General features: G+C 43.8%; 1 protein-coding gene across 1 annotated transcript in view; it reads left to right on the forward strand.

Moving 5' to 3' along the window:
* Nucleotides 1–23,247, forward strand: part of rptor (regulatory associated protein of MTOR, complex 1) — a 499,967-nt gene that overhangs the window by 415,323 nt on the left and 61,397 nt on the right. Inside the window, exons 25-28 of the mRNA XM_072483619.1 lie at nucleotides 7,788–7,893; nucleotides 11,448–11,562; nucleotides 11,670–11,794; nucleotides 21,129–21,233. Coding sequence (XP_072339720.1) covers nucleotides 7,788–7,893; nucleotides 11,448–11,562; nucleotides 11,670–11,794; nucleotides 21,129–21,233 — 451 coding nt within the window. The remainder of the gene's footprint in view (nucleotides 1–7,787; nucleotides 7,894–11,447; nucleotides 11,563–11,669; nucleotides 11,795–21,128; nucleotides 21,234–23,247) is intronic.

Genomic DNA, 23,247 nt, shown 5'->3' on the forward strand with positions numbered 1-23,247 from the left:
ATTAAGAATCTCACCCATTTCCTCTGACTCCACGCATAAATTCCCTCTTTTGTCTTTGAGTGGGCCAATCCTTTCTCTAGTTACCCTCTTGCTCCTTATATATGAATAAAAGACTTTGGGATTTTCCTTAATCCTGTTAGCCAAAGATATTTCATGACCCCTTTTAGCGCTCTTTATTGCGCGTTTGAGATTTGTCCTCTTTCCCGATATTCCTCCAAAGCTTCATCAGTTTTAAGTCGCCTAGATCTTATGTATGCTTCCTTTTTCATCTTAGCTAGTCTCACAATTCCACCCGTCATCCTTGGTTCCTTAATCTTGCCATTTCTATCCCTCATTTTCACAGGGACATATCTGTCCTGCATTCTAATCAACCTTTCCTTAAAAGACTCCCACATTTCAAATGTGGATTTACCCTTAAACAGCTGCTCCCAATCCACATTCCCTAGCTCCTGCCGAATTTTGTTATACTTGGCCTTTCCCCAATTTAGCACTCTTCCTTTAGGACCACGCTCGTCTTTGCCCATGAGTATTCTAAAAGTTAGGGAATTGTGATCGCTATTCCCAAAGTAATCACTGACTGAAACTTCAACCACCTGGCCGGGATCATTCCCCAATACCAGGTCCAGTATGCCCCTTCCCGAGTTGGACTATTTACATACTGCTCTTAAAAAAAACTCTCCTGGATGCTCCTTACAAATTCTGCTCCATCTACGCCTCCAACACTACATGAGTCCCATTCAATGTTGGGGAAGTTAAAATCTCCCATCACGACCACCCTATTGCTCCTACATTTTTCTATAATCTGTCTACATATTTGTACCTTTACTTCACGCTCGCTTTTGGGAGGCCTGTAGTAAAGTCCCAACAATGTTACTGCACCCTTCCTATTTCTTAGCTCTACCCATATTGCCTCAGGTGCTCGAACCCTCCATTGTGCCCTCCTTAATCACAGCTGTGATCTCATCTCTGACCAGTAATGCAACTCCTCCACCCCTTTTACCTCCCTCTCTATCCCTCCTGAAGCATTTATACCCTGGGATATTTAGTTGCCAGTCTTGCCCTTCCCTCAACCAAGTCTCAGTAATACCAATAACATCATATTCCCAGGTACTAATCCACGCCCTAAGTTCATCTGCCTTACCTGCTACGCTTCTCGCATTGAAACAAATGCACCTCAGACCACCTGTCCCTTTGCGTTCATCATCTCTTCCCTGTCTACTCTTCCCCTTTGTCACATTGAGTTTATTATCTAGTACCTTACTGGCTTTAGTTGCTGCCTCTTTACTGACCTCTAACTTCCTAATTTGGTTCCCATCCCCTGCCACATTAGTTTAAAACCTCCCCAACAGTGTTAGCAGAAGCACCCCCTAGGACATTGGTTCCAGTCCTGCCCAGGTGTAGACCATCCGATTTGTAATGGTCCCACCGCCCCCAGAACCGGTTCCAATGTCCCAATAATCTGAACCCCTCCCTCCTGCACCATCTCTCAAGCCATGTATTTATTCTGACTATTCTTGAATTTCTACTCTGACTGTCTCGTGGTACTGGTAGCAATCCTGAGATTACTACCTTTTGAGGTCCTACTTTTTAACTTATCTCCTAACTCCCTAAATTCTGATTGTAGGACCTCATCCCGTTTTTTACCTATATCGTTGGTGCCGATACGCACCACGACAACTGGCTGTTCACCCTCCCCCCTCAGTATGTCCTGCAGCCGATCTGACACATCCCTGACCCGTGCACCCGGGAGGCAACATACCATTTGGGAGTCTCGTTTTCAACCACAGAAATGCCTGTCTACTTCCCTTACGATTGAATCCCCTATGACTATAGCCCTGCCAGTCTTTTTCCCGCCCTTCTGTGCAGCAGAGCCAGCCACGGTGCCATGAGCCTGGCTACTACTGCCTTCCCCTGGTGAGTCATCTCCCCCAACAGTATCCAAAACGGTATACCTGTTTTGGAGGGAGATGACCGCAGGGGACACCTGCACTGCCTTCCTGCTCTTTCTCTGCCTTTTGGTCACCCATTCCCTTTCTCCCTTACCAATCCTAATCTGCGATGTGACCAACTCACTGAACATGCTATCCACGACCTCCTCAGCATCGCGGATGCTCCAAAGTGAGTACATCCGCAGCTCCAGAGCCGTCATGCGGTCTAACAGGAGCTGCAGCTGGACACACTTCCCGCACATGAAAGAGTCAGGGACATCGACCGCATTCCTGAACTCCCACATTGAGCAAGAGGAGCATAACACGGGTCTGGGATCTCCTGCCATTTTTACACTCCCAACAGCAAGTTTTTAAAAAAACTTACTCCCCTTCTCAGCAAGCAATCACTCAGTAACCACTGCGCCCCGCACGATAACACCTCAGGGTAAAGAAAAGCTACTTACCAGTCACAGCCAATCACTTACCTGCAGGCTGTGACATCACGGTTCAACTTCTTTCTACTTCTACCGGCCCTCGAGTCTCCCTTGTGATCTTTACTCAGCTGGGATCCTTACAGTGATTACAGATGATGCATTCAAACATCATTTCGATTTTTATGTCTAGGACAGCACGGTGACACAGTGGTCAGCACTGCTGCCTCACAGCGCCAGGCCTATTTCGGCCTTAGGTGACTGTGGAGTTTGCATGGGTTTCCTCCGGGTGCTCCGGTTTCCTCCCACAGTCCAAAGATATGCAGGTTAGGTGGATTGGCCATGATAAATTGACCCTCATTGTCCAGGGATGTGCGGGTTAGGTTGTGGGATTGCGGAGGTGGGGTGCTCTTTCAGAGAGTTGGGGGTGTGGACTCCGTGGGCTGAATGGCCTACTTCTGCACTGCAGGGATTCTATGATTAGAAACAGTAAATTACTACTTTCACTCCATATACTATCTTAACAATGCTTCTAAATATTTCATTATTATCTCTGGGATTACAAAATGTTGGAATGTCACCGGTTTTTGTCAATTAGAAGGTGCTTTTGAAGATGATGCACTAGGTACCTCGATGTCTGCCAGTACTGACTTATCGGCTCAACATTTCAAACATTAGAGTTGTCAGAATTGGAAAGCAAGTTCCTGCTGGATTTTTAGAAACTACATTGCTCTGTTCCAACCTTGAGCACCTACCCTTTCCGTGCATCTCACTGATAAATGCTTTGCGCACAAATCTAGCTTGTTGCTGAATTGATCATATTGAATCAACTTCAGTGTTCTGAGACCAGTACCTCCAGCAAGATGGTGGGCAGCCTGAGAATGTCTGATGATGCAAACTACAAGAAAGATGCTCAAGTTGGGAAGAGAGCATCAAAACCTCTGCCATTGGTCCCACCCCACCCCCCGCTGTCATTGGGTGAGAGCACAATCTCGCAGAAAAGAAAGATTTTCAGAAACAAGAAAGAACATAAGAACTAGAAGCAGGAGTAGGCCATCTGGCCCCTCGAGCCTGCTCCACCATTCAATGAGATCATGGCTGATCTTTTGTGGACTCAGCTCCACTTTCCGGCTCGAACACCATAACCCTTAATCCCTTTATTCTTCAAAAAACTATCTATCTTTATCTTAAAAACATTTAATGAAGGAGCCTCTACTGCTTCACTGGGCAAGGAATTCCATAGATTCACAACCCTTTGGGTGAAGAAGTTCCTCCTAAACTCTGTCCTAAATCTACTTCCCCTTATTTTGAGGCTATGCCCCCTAGTTCTGCTGTCACCCGCCAGTGGAAACAATCTACCCGCATCTATCCTATCTATTCCCTTCATAATTTTATATGTTTCTATAAGATCCCCCCCTCATCCTTCTAAATTCCAACGAGTACAGTCCCAGTCTACTCAACCTCTCCTCGTAGTCCAACCCCTTCAGCTCTGGGATCAACCTAGTGAACCTCCTCTGCACACCCTCCAGTGCCAGTACGTCCTTTCTCAAGTAAGGAGACCAAAACTGAACACAATACTCCAGGTGTGGCCTCACTAACACCTTATACAATTGCAGCGTAACCTCCCTAGTCTTAAACTCCATCCCTCCAGCAATGAAGGACAAAATTCCATTTGCCTTCTTAATCACCTGTTGCACTTGTAAACCAACTTTTTGCGACTCATGCACTAGCACACCCAGGTCTCTCTGCACAGCAGCATGTTTTAATATTTTATCATTTAAATAATAATCCCTTTTGCTGTTATTCCTACCAAAATGGATAACCTCACATTTGTCAACATTGTATTCCATCTGCCAGACCCTAGCCCATTCACTTAGCCTATCCAAATCCCTCTGCAGACTTCCAGTATACTTTGCACTTTTTGCTTTCCCACTTATCTTGGCGTCATCTGCAAACTTGGACACATTGCCCTTGGTCCCCAACTCCAAATCATCTATGTAAATTGTGAACTGTTGTGGGCCCAACACTGATCCCTGAGGGATACCACTAGCTACTGATTGCCAACCAGAGAAACACCCATTAATCCCCACTCTTTGCTTTCTATTAATTAACCAATCCTCTATCCATGCTACTACTTTCCCCTTAATGCCATGCATCTTTATCTTATGCAGCAACCTTTTGTGTGGTACCTTGTCAAAGGCTTTCTGGAAATCCAGATATACCACACCCATTGGCTCCCCGTTATCTACCGCACTGGTAATGTCCTCACAAATTTCCACTAAATTAGTTAGGCACGACCTGCCCTTTATGAACCCATGCTGCGTCTGCCCAATGGGACAATTTCCATCCAGATGCCTTGCTATTTCTTCCTTGATGATAGATTCCAGCATCTTCCCTACTATCGAAGTTAAGCTCACTGGCCTATAATTACCCGCTTTCTGCCTACCTCCTTTTTTAAACAGTGGTGTCACGTTTGCTAATTTCCAATCCGCCGGGACCACCCCAGAGTCTAGTGAATTTTGGTAAATTATCACTAGTGCATTTGCAATTTCCCTAGCCATCTCTTTTAGCACTCTGGGATGCATTCCATCAGGGCCAGGAGACTTGTCTACCTTTAGCCCCATTAGCTTGCTCATCACTACCTCCTTGGTGATAACAATCCTCTCAAGGTCCTCACCTGTCATAGCCTCATTGGGCAACGAGTAAATTGGCATTTCACCAATTCTGCATTCCTTCAGAATGAATCCTTTAAACAGCTCTACAAAAACTCAGCAAATGGCAACAAAAATTGGCAACAAATGCCGGCTTTGCCAGCAGCCCCCACATCCCATGAAAGAATAAATTGGGGAAAACTGGTTGCCTCTCGAATCCATTTCTTTTTCTAAAATAAATTTAGAGTACCCAATTCCAATTAAGGGGCAATTTAGCGTGGCCAATCCATCTAGTCTGCACATCTTTGGGTTGTGGGGGCGAAACCCACGCAAACTCGGGGAGAATGTGCAAACTCCACACAGTGACCCAGAGCCGGCATCGAACCTGGGACCTCGGCGCCGTGAGGCAGCAGGGCTAACCCACTGTGCCACCATGCTGCCCTTGAATCCATTTCTAGTTTGAGAATGCAGCAAATGGCCAGAAAGATCCTGACTTCAGCAAGCTACATATGTCTGCTGGTTGAACAGTATAATCTGTTGCAGGTCTTCAACATTCTGAGAATTGAACAAAACAATATATTATTCACAAATCAACTTCAATTTGAATATCATATTCTTAGGACCTTTAGATTGAAAACTTGCCACCATGCCTGAGGATTATCCATTTTCAAGCACGTTTCTTGTTCCCTTTAATGCTATGTTGAATCTGGTTCATATAAACCAATCTAAGAAAACTGAAGCCACCATTAGACTTAACGATAGCATACAACAAATGTCCTTTTCCCTTTCGGACCAAAGTAGACTCTCTCTACCAGCACACCGTGTACTTTAGAGATGTCCTCAATAATTTATTGGAAGGAAGCTAATTGCTTTCCTTACCTTCTGTCTACTCCTGGACTTCCAGCAAAGCTCTCTGAATAGTGATTAGGAACTGGGCCCATTGACTGATTTCCAGAGTACCTGAAGACACTTGTTCCCCTACTGCCATCTTTGTTGCTGTTTGCTAACTCAGAAGAGGCAGGGTTTCAAACCTGGTAATTTGCGGATATGCCTGACTAAGCACCTCATTGCCACAGTCAACTCAAGCATTGCACAGCTTCCTTCTATTAAAGAACAAGAAACTTATTCGTATTCAGCTATCGACACCCTCTTCCTCCCCCCTGCCCCACTTCCAGGGGTCGCTTGCAGAGCACTAATGTTCTAGAAGGCCTTCCTTCGTGAACCTGACCGATCTCCGTACATTTGACCCATGGTCCTCGGACTTCTCCACATTTTAAAATCAGCATATTTGAACACCCTCTGCATAATATTTCACTTGTTCTTTCTACTTTTTTTCAAATAGCTGATCCCATGAGTGCTGGAAATCTGCAAAGGATCCCACTCCAGATGTGAACCTTTGATTAATTTTTCTATGTTGGTTGTTTATGCATCCTTCTACATTTTAAGGTTTTCACTGTTTTTTTTAAATAAATTTAGAGTACCCAATTATTTTTTTCCAATTAAGGGGCAATTTAGCGTGGCCAATCCACCTACCCTGCACATCTTTGGGTTGTGGGGGTGAAACCCACGCAGACACGGGGAGAATGTGCAAACTCCACACGGACAGTGACCCAGAGCCGGGATCGAACCTGGGTCCTCGGCGCCGTGAGGCAGCAGTGCTAACCCACTGCGCCACCGTGCTGCCTTAGGTTTTCACTGTTTTCTAACATTGCTTCAAAGCATTCGAGGCTTTGTGGATATAACTGTTTCTACTTTTTTGACATTTTAATTTAAATGCGCGTTTTATATTTGGCCTGCTACTTCTGAAAATTAACACCATCACCTTTTAGTTATCTTATAATGTTTTATTTCATTTGTACAAAAGTGTCAGTACCCCAGCACTAATTACATCCAGAGAGCCATTATATTTTATTTGCTATGTTTCATGCAAGTGGTGGACTTTAATTGGTTATTAATAGGCATGTCGATAAATCAGTTGAGTTCTGCGATTGACGCTTTAATTTCTTTAATGCTGTTAATCGCTTGAGGTTACACAGAATGCCTCTCGGAGCCGTCAGCTGCTTTCAGTGCGCCTACCTGATCCTCTGGGATTGATGGAATGGTTGTCGACAGGCAGGAAAACAGATTGGTTTCCCGAGCTTTGGTGTCCCTCACCCCTGCTGTGGTTTAAATGCAGACTGGGTGGATGCCCAAGATCCCTCCTGGGAGTGTGAGGGAATCTTAACTCTTGATGGTGGGGCCTCTCTGCCCACACCTTCCCTCCTCCGCCATCTTTATGCTACCAACTGGTAAAGAGCTGGGAAATTCAAAACTTCAGGCTGCAAATAAAATAGTCACCAAGGCTTTCATATGTTCCATTCTTCAAACAGCATAATTGGCTGTAAAGTGCTTTGGGACATGCTGAGGCTGTGAGAGACACTAAACAAATACAAGTTACTTCTTTCTCCTCCACGACAGTATAGTGAGAAGGCAGCAGTATCTTTCAATTATCTTGAACCTGAGGCTTCTGCATCAGCCATGAACCCAAAGCCTGCTGCTCCATTCAGTAACACACTAACCAGCTTTTGTGGCCTGGCGGTTCGAGTATTGTCGCAATTAAAACCAAAGTTAACTGAGATTTCTTTTTAATTTTAGTCGCCTGACAGCCCTATTTACATAATTTAGTGGGAACCAAATTAGTGTATAATTTATCAGTCTGTGGCTGTTGTTGCTGCAAACACAGTTTTGACTTAATTTAATGCGGCTTTTATGCCAATGCTTACCATTATTCTGTACAGATTCCAGAGGAGCACGATGTTGAAAGCCTGGTCCGGAAGGAGCGAGAATGGAGGTTTTTACGTAATGGACGAGTTAGAAAGCGAGCTGGATGGATTATAGAGAAAGGTGAGCCACATACCAGATATAAGTAAACCAGTTATTACTGTTAATAAAGTTAGATTTTTTTTTAATTGAACATGCAACATTGAGAGTTACTAGTGCAAAAGGAAAGTAGTCTGGATGATGGAAATCGGAATAAAATTGGAAGAAAACGCAGGATACAATCAGAAGGTCAGACAGCACCTGTAGAGAGAAACAGAGTTGACGTTTCAGGTTAACAGCCCATCTGATGTGAATTGAAGGGAAAAGCATTAATCTTTTGGAATAGGCAATGGAAGAATCGGGGATGAGAGCGTGTGCATCGTCGGGAAAGGTCACCGAGTTGAAAAAATTATTTTTACGTGAGGTTAGGAATCTGCTTGTTTATTGGTGTTATCGTTCCAGAATAGTTTTTTTTTTTTTTTTTTTTTTTTTTTTTTTTTATTTTTATAAATGTTTTATTGAAAATTTTTTCCCAAACAACAATTTTTCCCCTCTTACAAAGCAAACGCAACAATAACAATACAGAAATTTTAAACAATACACAAGTAACAAAACCCCTTTATCTTTGACCTAAACTAAACCCCCCCCTCCTCCCCCCCCCCCTCCCCCTGGGTTGCTGCTGCTGGTCATCTGTCTTCCCTCTAACGTTCCCCTAGGTAGTCGAGAAATGGCTGCCACCGCCTGGTGAACCCTTGAGCCGATCCTCTCAGGGCAAACTTTATCTGCTCCAGTTTAATGAACCCCGCCATATCATTTACCCAGGCCTCCAGTCCGGGGGGTTTCGCCTCCTTCCACATGAGTAGGATCCTGCGCCGGGCTACTAGGGACGCAAAGGCCACAACGTCGGCCTCTTTCGCCTCCTGCACTCCCGACTCTTCCGCAACTCCAAATAGAGCTAACCCCCAGCCTGGTTTGACCCGGGCCCTCACCACCCGCGAAATCACTCCCGTCACTCCCTTCCAATACCCTTCCAGTGCCGGGCATGCCCAAAACATATGTGCGTGGTTTGCCGGGCTCCCGCCACACCTCCCACATTTGTCCTCCACTCCAAAGAACCTGCTCAATCTTGCTCCCGTTATGTGTGCTCTATGTAGCACCTTAAATTGAATCAGGCTAAGCCTGGCGCATGAGGAAGAGGAATTTACCCTGCTTAGGGCATCAGCCCACATACCCTCCTCTATCTCCTCCCCTAGTTCTTCTTCCCACTTTCCTTTTAGTTCGCCCACCGACTCCTCCCCCTCTTCCCTCATCTCTCGGTAAATCTCTGACACCTTGCCCTCTCCGACCCACACCCCTGAAAGCACCCTGTCCTGTATCCCCTGTGTCGGGAGCAATGGAAATTCCCTCACCTGTTGTCTAGTAAATGCCCTCACCTGCATATATCTCAAGAAATTTCCCCGGGGCAACTTATACTTTTCCTCCAATGCTCCCAAGCTCGCAAAAGTCCCATCTATAAATAAATCTCCCACCCTCCTAATTCCCAACTGGAACCAGCTCTGAAATCCTCCATCCATTCTTCCTGGGGCGAACCTATGGTTGTTCCTGATTGGGGACCCCACCAGGGCTCCCCGCACCCCTCTCTGTCGCCTCCACTGTCCCCAGATATTCAATGTTGCCGCCACCACCGGGTTCGTGGTAAACTTTTTAGGTGAGATCGGTAGCGGCGCCGTCACCAGCGCCTCTAAACTCGTCCCTTTACAGGACTTTCTCTCCAGTCTTTCCCACGCCGCTCCCTCACCCTCCATCATCCATTTACGTATCATTGCCACATTGGCGGCCCAATAGTAATCGCCCAAGTTCGGTAGTGCCAATCCTCCTCTGTCCCTACTACGCTGAAGGAACCCCCTCCTTACTCTCGGAACTTTCCCTGCCCACACGAAGCTCGTGATGCTCCTGTCTATTTTATCCAGAATAGTTTTTAACATTGAGAAGAATGGGGAAATATTTTAAAATAGAATATTTTTAGCGACATTGGGGTTGCGTGGAAGAGAGGCAGAATGACTTTGAATTGGGATGAGGTGTTCATTGATGGTGGCTGGAGGAATTTGGTGGTACAAGTGGGAAATTAAAGTGTGATGCAAGAGAACACTATAATATAACTGTAAAGTCTAGCTTTGAATTCTCTCAAGTCTTCGTTCCGTGTCACCCAATGCCTAGTTGGGCCATGTTCCCCTGAGTCAAAGCATTGAGATGTTGGACTTAGGGAATGGAGATATTTAATTGGCCACATGTATTTTGTTCTTTCGTTACCATATAAGGTGCCCACATCAGCAATACAGCTTCCCAGGACAAGTGCACTTTGCGAGTGAGCACGGATGGAGGGCGGGCTGTAGTCACGGGAGAAATACCAACAGGTGTGTTCACACCTGGTCAATGAGGGGGGGGGGGGGGTCAGAAAGATACATCAGAGAAGAAAATGGAGCTTGATTCCGATGGGAAACATGAAGTAAGAAGTGCAGATTCCAGAAGTATACAGTGTTGAAAGCCTGGTCCGGAAGAAGTGAAAATGGAAATCTTTATGGTCTGGACAAACGAGCAGGCTGGATTATAGAGAGTGAGTAATGAGCACAAAAAAAGAGGCTGTTGGCAGTGTTGAAATAGCTGAAGGAAGTAAGATTGACCAAGGTGTCGGTAAAGCATTTCCTATTTACCTGTGCGAGAACAAAATAAATCAGAAATGCTGCACTTGAGTGGCGGAGAAGAATTGATGGGGCATTGTCACGGTTCGAATGGTGCAAGCTTTGTCGTACTGGATGGCCTAGGTGCAGTGTAGTAAGAAAGCTCAGCAGACAAGATCTGCACATAATGGACCCACCTGAATTTCCATCTCTGCATTCAAGGGCTTGCTTGCAGGTTTGCGATCTCAGTTTTTCCATTCACAGTACAGGCAAGTGATCCGATACGTCCAGTCACAAAGCAGGAAATGTTGTCATTGGTCAATCCAAATGGGTGCCTTTTGAGCTCATGACTGCCCTGTGAAGTAATTTTTCTATTCATGTGTACTGTCACTTTTTATTTTAATTTGTTCATGGGATGTGGGCGTCGCTGGCTGGGCGAGCATTTATTGCCCACCCCGGAGGCCGTTAAAGAGTTTAAGACTGCAAGAACTGTGGCTGTGGATCGCCAGGTAAGGACGACAGATTTCCTTCTCTAAAGGACATCAGGGAACTACATGGGTTTTTACGACAATCGACAATGGTTTCATGGTCACCTTTTAGACTTTTAATTCCAGATTTTTATTGAATTCAATCTTCACCATCAGCCATGACTGGATTCGAACCCAGGTCCCCAGAGCATTGGTCTCTGGATTACTAGTCCAGTGACAATACCACTATGCCACTGTCAGTACATAATGTGCGGCGCAGCCATTGGCCTTTTCCCTTTCGGGCACCTTCACCATCATGTTATTCAGGTCCTCCCCCATCATGTTCCTGACCATCTGCAGGAATTTTCATTAAGGGGAATTGTACAGTATTGTTGTTAAGATGAAACAAGGAAGCATGAGAGGTTTTTCTAAAGGAGGAACATGTTTCATTTTGTAAATGTGATTTTAACCAAATGTTTTCCTCCCTGCGCAGGTATCACAAGATTGGATGACCAGATCTTTATCAACAGAAATCCAGGTGTCCCCTCAGTGGTGAAGTTTCACCCTTTTACTCCCTGCATAGCAGTAGCTGACAAAGACAGTATATGGTAAGGGCAGCTTTGGCGACGGGCAAATTATTTAAAATCTGAAAAGTTATTCCCGATCGCTCAAACAGCATTTTGATTTTGATTCATATTTCATTGTTTCATCGAAGTTTTTGGGATTGGGAGAAAGGAGAAAAGCTTGACTATTTCCACAATGGAAATCCCCGGTACACCCGAATTACTGCCATGGAATATCTGAATGGACAGGATTTCTCTCTGCTCCTCTCTGCCACAGGTAACATAACTCAAATGATTGTAACATAATCAGCTCAAAGCAGTTAACACACAGTGCAAATCACAGATGTTTCATTGCATAGCTGGGTATCGCTGCCAACTGCTCTGATAGTTCAGAAATCTAATATAGGACAATGATGTATATGGTTTTTTGATTGACTACGCCAAGGTTAAGATGGTTAAGAAGTCACAAGAAAAGTAAGATTCTGAAACATGTTTGCTATTAGGTTTACCAGACTGATTCCAGGGATGGTGGGACTGTCATATCAGGAGAGATAGGTTTAACAGACTGATTCCAGGGTTGGCGGGACTGTCATATAAGAAGAGATTGACTAGGTTGGGATTGTTCTCGCTGGAGTTCAGAAGAATGAGGGGGGATCTCATAGAGACTTATAAAATTCTAACAGGACTAGACAGGGTAGGTGCAGGGAAGATGTTACCAATGATGGGCGTGTCCAGAACCAGGGGTCACAATCTGAGGAGACAGGGATAAGGAGACATTTCTTCACCCAAAGAGTGGTGCGCCTGTGGAATTTATTACCACAGGAATGTGTTGATGCTAAAACTTTGAATATATTCAAGAGGCGGTTGGATATAGCACTTGGGGAGAATGGGATCAAAGGCAATGGGGAGAAAGCAGGATTAGGCTATTGAGTTGGATGATCAGCCATGATCGTGATGAGTGACAGAGCTGGCTCGAAGGGCCAAAAGGCCTCCTCCTGCTCCTATCTTCTTTGTATCTTTAGGCTTTGACCAGAACTCCAAGATTCCACCTGACATTTTTCAAATTATTTTTTAAAATAAATTTAGAGTACCCAATTCATTTTTTTTCCAATTAAGGGGCAATTTGGCATGGCCAATCCACCTAGCTTGCACATTTTTGGGTTTTGGGGGGCGAAACCCACGCAAACACGGGAGGAATGTGCAAACTCCACACGGACAGTGACCCAGAGCCGGGATCGAACCTGGGACCTCAGCGCCGTGCGTCCGCAGTGCTAACCCACTGCCCCTTAATTGGGAAAAAAATGAATTGGGTACTTTAAATTTATATTAAAAAAGTAGTAATTGATATTCAGAATTTTTTTTAAGTAACAAAAAAAATGATTCCCAATTGACTGAGATGCCCATGGTAGTCAAAAGGAGATTTTGGCTCTTTCTTGCTTTTGAGAATGAAATAGATAAAATGTGAACATAGACCTTTCTCTCCCCTCCATTGCACAGTACATTTATGCATATTGCGTAAACTGTAACATCATATACTGACATCATTAATTTTATTTATCTCTGTGCGCATCTCAAACTGGCAGGATAGCAGCACTGCGTATTTAAAATTATAATTAGATTAATCATATTTTTCTGAAGTGCACATTATTAATTAAGTTGTATTTGCTCCATTCTAATCAGCCTGTGTGGAAGGAAAGCAAACCCTTCCATATTAGCTGTAGTTTGAAATCTGACTATTTAAGATACTCTGAGTTCAGTGTCATTCACTGAGCCTTGTTGCCATTTGAAATCATCACAGAAATTGCAATGTTAATCATATTTTAAAGTTGTAGAAATGTAATACCTTCCTTTGCTGGGAGGTTCAAAGACCTGGTTTCATTTGAAACTGAGCGTCCAGCTATCTCCGCTCTCGTTACAGCTCAAACTTACAAGCTTCCTCTGCCATACATTTCAACAGAGTGAATTGACTGAGCAAAATGAGAACCCGTGAAATAAAATTTGTGTTAAGTTATTTTGTTTAAATTCTTCTTTGAACTCGCTGCCAAAAGGATGGGTGCCTTCAGGAGGGGGGAGAAAATTAATGTTAAATAGTGTCGTGAATTAGGGCTGGTAGATTGGAGAGTTTTACTTGGTCAATAATAAATTGGGATATGTCAAGATTCTCATGTCACCAGTTGTTGATGGGATGGCTTGTATTTGAGATTATTGGATCAGAGTAAATGTGGAAACATAGAAAATAAGAACAGGAGTAGATTAATCGGCGCTTCGACCTGTTCACCATTCAGTGTGATCATGGCTGATCCTCTATTTTAATGCCTCCCCGAACAGGCGCCGGAATGTGGCGACTAGGGGGTTTTCACAGTAGCTTCATTGAAGCCTACTTGTGGTAATAAGCGATTATTATTCTCCACATTTGCAGTCAAATCTATCCTCAAATGTTCAGTGACTTGGCCTCCACAGCCTTCTGTGGTAGAGAATTCCACAGATTCACCACCCTCTGAGTGAAGATGCTTCTCAGTCCTAAATGGCCTACCCGTATCCTCAGACTGGGCCCTTGATTCTAGGTGCCAGAGGTAACTTTAATCATTGGATGCCATTTTAATCAGAGTCTGGGAGTTGGGAGTTAAAGCAGTCGTGAACAGCAATCAAGACAAAAACAATCATAAAAGGTGTTGGTGTAAAATCTTGGACTGGATTGACTGTTAATAGTGGGGTGGAAGATTTTTTTGAAAGCGTCATTTGGAAAACCTGGACTGGATTTTGGAATTTAAACTGCCAATGGAAAACATTATTGTGAACAAAGATTTTTAAACCTTTTTTTTCGGGAGTGGAACTTGGAAAAACACAATGTGACAATCATCTGGGGGAATCCTGAGAAGAATTGGTTCTGCTGCAGAGGGGAAGGATAAAAAGTGTGAGAATGCAATAGTTACAGGGGATTCAATTGTGAGGTGAATAGATTGGTGTTTCTGTGGCCGCAAACGAGACTCCAGGATGGTATGTTGCTTCCCTGGTGCTTAGGGTCAAGGAGTCTCAGGGCAGTTACAAGACATTCTGGAGGGGGAGGGTGAACAGCCAGTGGTCATGGTACACATTGATACCAACAACATAGGTTAAAAAAAAAAGGGAGGATGTCCTAAAAGCAGAATATAGGGAGTTAGTAAGAAAGTTGAGAAGTCGGACCCCTAAGTGCCATGTGCTAGTCAGAATAGATATATCGGATAAATACGTGGCTTAAGAGATGGTATGCGGGGGAGGGTTTCAGATGCCTCGGGCATTGGAACCAGTTCTGGGGGAGGTGGGACCAGTACAAACTGGATGGGTTACACCTAGGCAGGACCGGGACTGATGTGCTCGGGGGAGTATTTGCTAGAGTGGTTGGGGAGGGTTTAAACTAATATGGTAGGTGGGTGGGAACCTATGCAAGTAGTCAGAAGAGGAGGAAATAAGGACAAAAACAAAAGACAGAAAGCGTAATAAGAAAAGTGATAGGCAGATAAACCAAGAGCCAGATTCAAGCAGGGCCAGAGTGAAAAATATTGGGAGTGGGACTAGTAATGTTAAAAAGACAAGCTTCAAGGCTTTCTGCCACAACCGGCGGAGCATTCGCAATAACGTGGATGAGCTCATTGCACAAATAGATGTGAACAGGTATGCTATAGTCAGGATTACAGAGTCAGGGACAGGAACTGAATATCCAGGGGTACTCCGTATTTAGGAAAGACAGACAAAAGGGTAAAAGACGACGGGGTTACATTGCTGGTTAAGAAGGATATTAACACAATAGTGAGGGAGGATATTAGCTCCGACAACGCGGAATCTGTACGCTGAGAAACAGCATGGGGCAAAAAATGTTCGTGGGTGTCATATATAGACCCTCAAACTGCAGTGATATTGTTGGGAATGACATTAAACAGGAAATTAGAGACGCATGTGATCAAAGAATGATTGTAATTATGGGTGATTTTATCTGCGTATAGTTTGGGAAAATCAAATTTGCCACAATACCATAGAAGAGGAATTCCTGGAGTGTATACGGGATGGTTTTTTGAATCAGCCATCTAGAGAACAGGCCATCCTAGATCGAGTACTGTGTAATGAGAATGGAATCATTGGCAATCCTTGGACATGAGCGACCATAATATGATAGAATTTTTCAACAAAATGGAGAGTGAAGGGTTGATTCGGGCCTGAAACTTGGGTCCTGAATCTTAACAAAGGAACTACGATAAAATATGGCGTGAGTTGGCTATGATCGATTGGGGAATGTTACTTAAAGGGATGACGGTAATGGCAAACATTCGAAGAGTGCATGGAGGAACTGCAACAATTGTTTATTCCTGCCTGGCGCAAAAGTAAAATGGGAAAGGTGGTCAATCCATGGCTTACAACAGAAATTAGGGATAGTATTTGATCCAAGGAAATAGCATATAAATTGGCCAAGAAAAACAACAAGTCTGAGGATTGGGAGCTGTTTAGAATCCAGCAAAGAAGGACCAAGAAATTGATTAAGAAGGAGAAAATAGAGTACGAAAGTAAGCTTGCAGGGAACATAAAAACTAACTAAAAGTTTCTACGGTATGTGAAGAGAAAAAGATTGGTGAAGGCAAATGTAGGTCCCTTACAGTCAAACGGGGATGTATTATGGGGGACAAAGAAACATACATACTTTTGTTCTGTCTTCACAAATGAGAACATAAATAAAACCCCAGAAATGTTGGAGAATGCAAGCTTTAGTGAGAAAGAGGAACTGAAGGTGATCAATATCAGTAGAGAAATGGTGTTGGGGAAATTGATGGGATTGAAGGCTGGTAAATCCCCAGGGCCTGACAATCTACATCGCAGAGTATTTAAGGAAGTGGCTCTAGAAATAGTGGATGCATTGGTGGTCATCTACCAGGATTCTATGGACTCTGGAACAGTTCCTGCAGATTGGTGGGTGGCTAATGTAACGCCACTATTTAAAAAGGGAGGTTGAGAGAAAGCGGAGGATTATAGACCGGTGAGCCTGACATCAGTAATGATTTAGATGAGGGAACAAAGTGCCACATCTCCAGATTGTGATACCAGGTTGGGTGGGAGGGTGAGCTGTGAGGAGGACGCAGAGATCCTTCAGTGTGATTTGCACAAGTTGAGTGAATGAGCAAATGAATGGCAGGTGCAGTGTAATTTGGAGAAATGCGAGGTTATCCACTTTGGTAGCAAAAACAAGAAGGCAGACTATTAACTGAATGGCCATAAATTAGGATTGGGGAACGTGCAACGAGACCTGGGTGTCCTCGTGCACCAGTCACTGACGGTAAGCATGCAGGTGAAGCAGGCTTTAAAGAAGGCAAATGATATGTTGGCCGCCTTTGCGAGAGGATTAGAGTAGAGGAGCAGGGATGTCCTGCTGCAGTTATACAGGGCCTTGGTGAGGCCACACCTGGAACATTGTGTGCAATTCTGGTCTCCTTATCTGAGGAAGGATATTCTTGCACTGGAGGGAGTACAGCAAAGGTTTACCAGACTGATTCCTGGGATGGCAGAATTGACGTATGAGGAGAGATTGAATCGGTTAGGATTGTATTCGCAGGAGTTCGGAAGAATAAAGGGGGATCTCGTAGAAACCTATGAAATTCTAACATGACTATACAGGGTAGATGCAGGAAGGATGTTCCTAATGGTGGGTGTATCCAGAACGAGGGGGCAAAGTTTGAGGATATGGGGTAGACCATTTAGGACAGAGGTGAGAACTTTCTTCACTCGGAGAGTGACGAGCCTATGGAATTCTCTACCACAGGAAGTAGTTGAGTCCAAAACATTGTCTGGTTTCAAGAAGCAGATACAGCACTTGGGGCAAAGTGGATATGGGGACAAAGCGGGATTAGGCTATCGAGTTGGATGATCAACCATGATCATAATGAATGGCGGGGCTGGCGTGAAGGGCCGAATGGCCTCCTGCTCCCATTTTTTCTCTGTTTTCTTCCTAAATCCTCAGACATTCATTTGAGGTTCAGAGTGGAGCGTGTACCTGACCACCTCCATCTGTTGGAGGGTCGGTGTAGACTCGATGAGCCGAATGGCCTCCTCCTGCACTGTAGGGGTTCTATGGTTTAAACAGATATTAGTATTACTGAGACCGTTGTAGCTTAAGATGTACCCCGTGCTCTGTGTTTGTTAAGCTAGGGGGAGGGGGAGTAAAGAAGTATTGTATCACCAATGTTTCCATGTTTAAGGTATTTTTTTTGTTGCTGTTGAGACTAATTAGTGGTCCTGTAATTCTGTTCCTCTGATTTTTTTTTTAAGTATAAGTTAAGGTCTTTTGAGCCAGGATTCCATTCTGGAATCTTTCCATCCAGTTACAACATCAACTGGGATCGTAACAAATGCTGTATTACATGATATCAATTGTCAAGACAGCAGAGTATTGAATGTGCAGGACCCATGATGTTCAAGTCTAAGAAGGTGATACTGACAGACAATGTGCAAAGTATTGATGAGAGTATAGCTTACTGGCAATAAAGAAAAGTGACATTGAGGCAATGAAAAGACCTCGCATATATGGAAGTAGCATGGTGCAGGCTTTCAAATGCAAAGATTGCTAATGCTACAGTCAGGGGGTAGTTGAAAGTGTTGTCATCCGGATAAAGTATCTAAACAGCTGGAGCAAGTTGAGATTGCTTTAATTATTCTGTTTTGTTCATTTTTATTGAGTGCGGTGCATCAGGAACAATGTACTTGTCAGTACCAAAGACCTGGGCATGTTTTGGCTCTTCAGGTGCAAGTTGAATGATAGCACTTTTTCAATACTCTCCAAAATAAATTACAAAAGTCTGGTCTCTACTCTTGCAGCAGAAAATCTGTGTTTGCCAGTTTTAAAATACACTAATAATTTCTGAGGCATTTTGTTAAAACTGATCTAAGTGAAAGCTGTTCGCTATTCGGAGATGCACTTTAGAATATACATCATAGAATGTCTGCTCCCAAGTTACATTCAATTATAGAAAAGAAAAACAGACACAATTCACATTCCGCCACAGTGGCGAGCTTTTATTCCCCTCTCGATTCAGAATTGATTTGGGGGAATGGGTGTAATGATGATATTAGACTAGTAATCCAGAGATTTAGACCTGGGGACATGGGTTCAAATTCCACTTAGTCATGGTGACCGTGACAACTATCATCAGTTGTAAAAACCCATCTGGTTCAGTGATGCTCTTTAGTGACAGAAAATTACCACCCTTATCTGGTCTGGCTGACACGTGACTCCGGACCCGTAGCAGTGGTGATTGATTCTTAACGATCCTCTGAAATGGTAGCGCAGTGGTTAGCACTGCTGCCTCACAGCGCCAAGGAACCCGGGTTTGATTCCTGGCTTAGGTCACTGCCTGTGAGGGGTCTGCACGTTCTCCCCGTGTCTGCGTGGTTTTCCTCCAGGTGCTCCGGTTTCCACCCACAGGTCCCGAAAGACGTGCTTGTCAGGTGAATTGGACATTGTGTACCCGAACAGGCGCCGTAGTGTGGTGATGAGGGGATTTTCACAGTAGCTTAATTGCAGTGTTAATGTAAGCCTACCTGTGACTCTAATAAAGATTATTATTATAATTGAAGCCAAACCCTAGTCTGCGTTCCGCTCCACTATCGAGGAGAAAAAATAATTTTTCCTCCTCGCTAACCTTGACTGGGATTCACGGTTCTAATTAACAGAAAGCTAGTCTGATTAAATTTTGTGCACATATGATGCAAAGAAACGGACTTCCACAGAGGTTCAAAATTACTTGAGGAGAGGGGGGTGAAGAATCAGATTCACTCAAGGCTGATGACAACAACCTTTGTACCTTTTCTGGAGAGCACTGGTACAATCTTTGGACAGTTTGGTACACAGCTTGCCAGAGGAAACATGTTTAGTCTGATAAAGCACTGCAAATACATCTCTTGAGCTTTTTGCTTCAGATTTGTTCAGCTGGATTGCGTTTAACTCTTCTTTTAAAGGAGTCATGGAATCATACAGTACAGAAGGGGCCCTTCGGCCCATTGAGTCTGCACCAACAAAATTACATTAAATCTACATTAATCCCACTTTCCAGCATCTGGCCCATAGCCTTGAATGTTATGACATTTCAAGTGCTGACCCACATACTTTTTAAAGGGTGTGAGGTTTCCCGCCGCTATTACCCTCCCAGGCTCCCACCACCCTCTGGGTGAAAAACATTTTCCTCAAATCCCCTCTAAATCTCCTGCCCCTCACCTTAACGTTGTGTCCCTTTGTTATTGACCTTTCGACTAAGAGGACCAGCTGCTTCCTATCTACCCTGTCCAAACCCCTCATAATGTTATACATTTCAATCAGGCCCCCTCTCAGCCTCCTGAGCCAAGCCTATCCAGCCTCTCTCCATCACTCAAATGCTCCATCCCAGACAACATGCTGGTGAATCTCCTCCAGGCCCTCTCCAGTGCAATTACATCCTTCCAATAGTGAGATGTCCAGAACTGCACACGGTACTCCAGCTGTAGCCTAACCAAAGTCCTGTCCAGCTCCAACATCACCTCCCTGCTGTTATAATCTATACCACGACTGGCTAAGGCAAGTGTCCTGTATGCCTTCAAAACTATCCTATTAATCTGTCCACGGCTTTGTGATCCCTCTGTTCCTCTGAGCTTCGGAATGTCCTGCCATTCATTGAGTACTCCCTTGTGTTCTTACTCCTTCCGAAGTGCATCATCGCGCACTTTTCAGGGTTAAATTCCATCTACCACCGACCTGCCTATCTGACCAACTTGTCTATATCTTCCTGCAACTTAAGATTTTCTTCCTCATTAACCACCCAGTCAATCTTTGTGGCATTCACAAATTTATAATAATCCACACACGTCTCATCTGTATCATGTATTTATATTCCTAACAATAAGAGACCTAACACTGGTCCCTGGTGGTACGCCACTGGACACAGGACTGCAGTCACACAGCCTTCTACCACCACTCTCTGTCTCCTATCACTAAGCCAGTTCACAGCACCAGGGTCCCAGGTTCGATTCCTGGGTCACTGTCTGTGTGGAGTCTGCATGTTCTCCCGATGTCTGCGTGGGTTTCCTCCCACAAGTCCCGAAAGACGTGCTTGTTAGGTGAATTGGACATTCTGAATTCTCCCTCTGTGTACCCGAACAGGCGCCGGAATGTGGCGACTAGGGGATTTTCACAGTAACGTCATTGCAGTGTTAATGTAAGCCTACTTGTGACAATAATAAAGATTACTTTCATAATAATAAAATGAGTTAACTTTGCAAATAGCTTTCATTAATGACATTGAAAACCAAAGTTCTGTTATAACTTAGACCGCGATATACAGTTAAGGTAATGCAGGGATAAGTGAAGCCACATATAGCATTTCAACTTCAACAGATCTGCAGTTGCCTTACTCTGCACAGCTCAGAGAGTGAGCTTGGCCAAAAACATTAGTGCCCCTCCACAATATGCAGTTATTCACTCTGCACTTCAGTAACCGCCACATCTTGGAGTATCAGCTCGGTTGCATTGTTTTAGTGGCGGGAGAATCTTGCACAGTGCTGGTTTTCTATTTAACCAAAGTATTCTTTATAGTAAATTTCATATATTTGGAACTTTCTTTTAGATGACGGAGCCATCCGAGTCTGGAAGAACTTTGCAGATTTGGAAAAGAATCCAGAGATGGTGACAGCGTGGCAAGGATTATCCGACATGCTCCCAACCACTAGAGGTAAGTTGTGCTCTGTATAGTATATAGAAGTAGTTTGTTCACTTTATTTCCTACCACATTGATGAATCAATAGAGCTCTGCATGTTGCACTGCTCCTCGAGTACCACTGCTGGCGTGTAAAAGACCCAACCAGATCCGTTGGATTGCTTGGGCATCTTCATAATGTACAATTTTAAAAGTAACACAACTATACTCTCTAGACTTGAAGATTTACCGTAGTCAATATGTGCCACACCTAAATGTATTGAGATCTCTGGATCCTTCATCTGATAAAGGACCAAATTATTCTTGGGAGTGGTGCAGCGAGATTCAGATGTTCTAATCACACAGCGTTAAGTATGCAAGGGCAGCAAGTAATTAAGCAGGCTAACAGAATGCTGTTCTTTATTACGAGAGGGATTGAGCAGAGATGTGAGGATATTTTGCTTCAGTTTTACAGGGATTGGTGAGATTACTTCTTGAATACCGTGTGTAGTTTTGGTCTCCTTTTTAAGGAAATATGTAACTACGTTGGAGGCATTTCAGAGGAGGTTTACTAGACTGATACCTGGAATGAGCGGGATGTCTTATGAGGATAAGTTGGATCGACTGGGCTTGTTTCCACTGGAGTTTAGAAGAGTGAAGGGTGACTTGATTGAAGTATACAAGATCCTGACGGGTCTTGTCAAGGTGGTTGTGGAGAGGGTGTTTCCACTTGTGGGTGAGTCAAGAACTAGGGAACACTTTTAAAATAATATCCCTTTTAGGATACAGATGAGAAATGTTTCTCTTGAGGGCTCACCGACTTTGGAATTTTCTGTCTCCGAAGGCGGTCATTGAATATCTTTGAGGCATAGGTAGCTAGATCGTTGTTAGCCAAGGGAGTCAAAGGGCATTGGGTGTAGATCGGAATGAGGAATTAGAAACAAAAACACATTAGCTATGATCTTAATAATTGGCAGAGCAGCCTTGAGGGGCCAAATGGCCTACTTGTGGTTCTATTATGTACGCTTGCATTTTACTTTAACCGATTGCCCCAGAAAGGCAGCAAGGCTAGCCTGACTTCTTTGGGATAATTTTCCTGATTGACCAATGCCATTTGCAAAAATAGTAAAGATGTAACATTCTATCTGTGGGTTCCTGTGTGGATGTTCTAGAATTCAGGCAAGAGATGATATGTTCTTTTCACAATTTTATTTAAAAGCTGCAGTGTCATTTTTAGGACCATAAATAAAAGCAGCTACAGATTTCAGATGTATGTCTCACCAGTGATAAATTTAGCTTAAACTGCATCTGTTATGGAAATGCATTTTTATACTTCACAGCAATTGGCCGATAGCACCTCAAAAGGTTTAATGAATCACGTTTGGGAGTTTAATAGAATATTTTTGGTCGATAATATGAAGTGTAACTGCTGAAAAGAAAGAAAGAAAACATTTCATCCACAAAAGGCATGTTTCCGCTGTGTTACAATTCATTCCTCGTAGAAGCACTATACTAGTTCTTGAATTATGCAGTTTTGATTGGAACGATGCTGCATTTGGTTCTTGCAAATCACTGCTGTTTGCTGGAGGCAGGCTTTGTGTGTTTAAGGACTGGAATGCTGCATAATGCTATGATCAGGAGTTGGACAAGAAAGGAACCTTTTGCATTCATATCCACTATGTGTGTATTATATATATTTATGTATGTATATATTATATATATATATAGTTCCATCGTCTCAAAGCATTTAATCCGATTTTACTCTATAACCGCTGTGATACATTCCTTTGGGAAGGAAGGTAGGTTGAAAGTCGTGATAAGCACGCCACCTGTCTGTCGATTTGCAGAGCTTGTAATGCCGGCTCAGAGTGGTGGCATCATCAAAGTGATCATATTCAACCCCTTGACAACGACGTATGTATTAGCTGTAGCCAGGGAACAGGGAGGAGAAAATTCAAGCAAGATTCTACAAAACCAGGTGTAAAACGCATTTGCCGTCCACCTATTTATCGGAGGTCATTTTTAAATTGATTAATCGTGGATTTGAAGA

The sequence above is a fragment of the Scyliorhinus torazame genome, chromosome 18 (assembly GCF_047496885.1).
Source record: "Scyliorhinus torazame isolate Kashiwa2021f chromosome 18, sScyTor2.1, whole genome shotgun sequence".
NCBI classification, from domain to species: domain Eukaryota; kingdom Metazoa; phylum Chordata; class Chondrichthyes; order Carcharhiniformes; family Scyliorhinidae; genus Scyliorhinus; species Scyliorhinus torazame.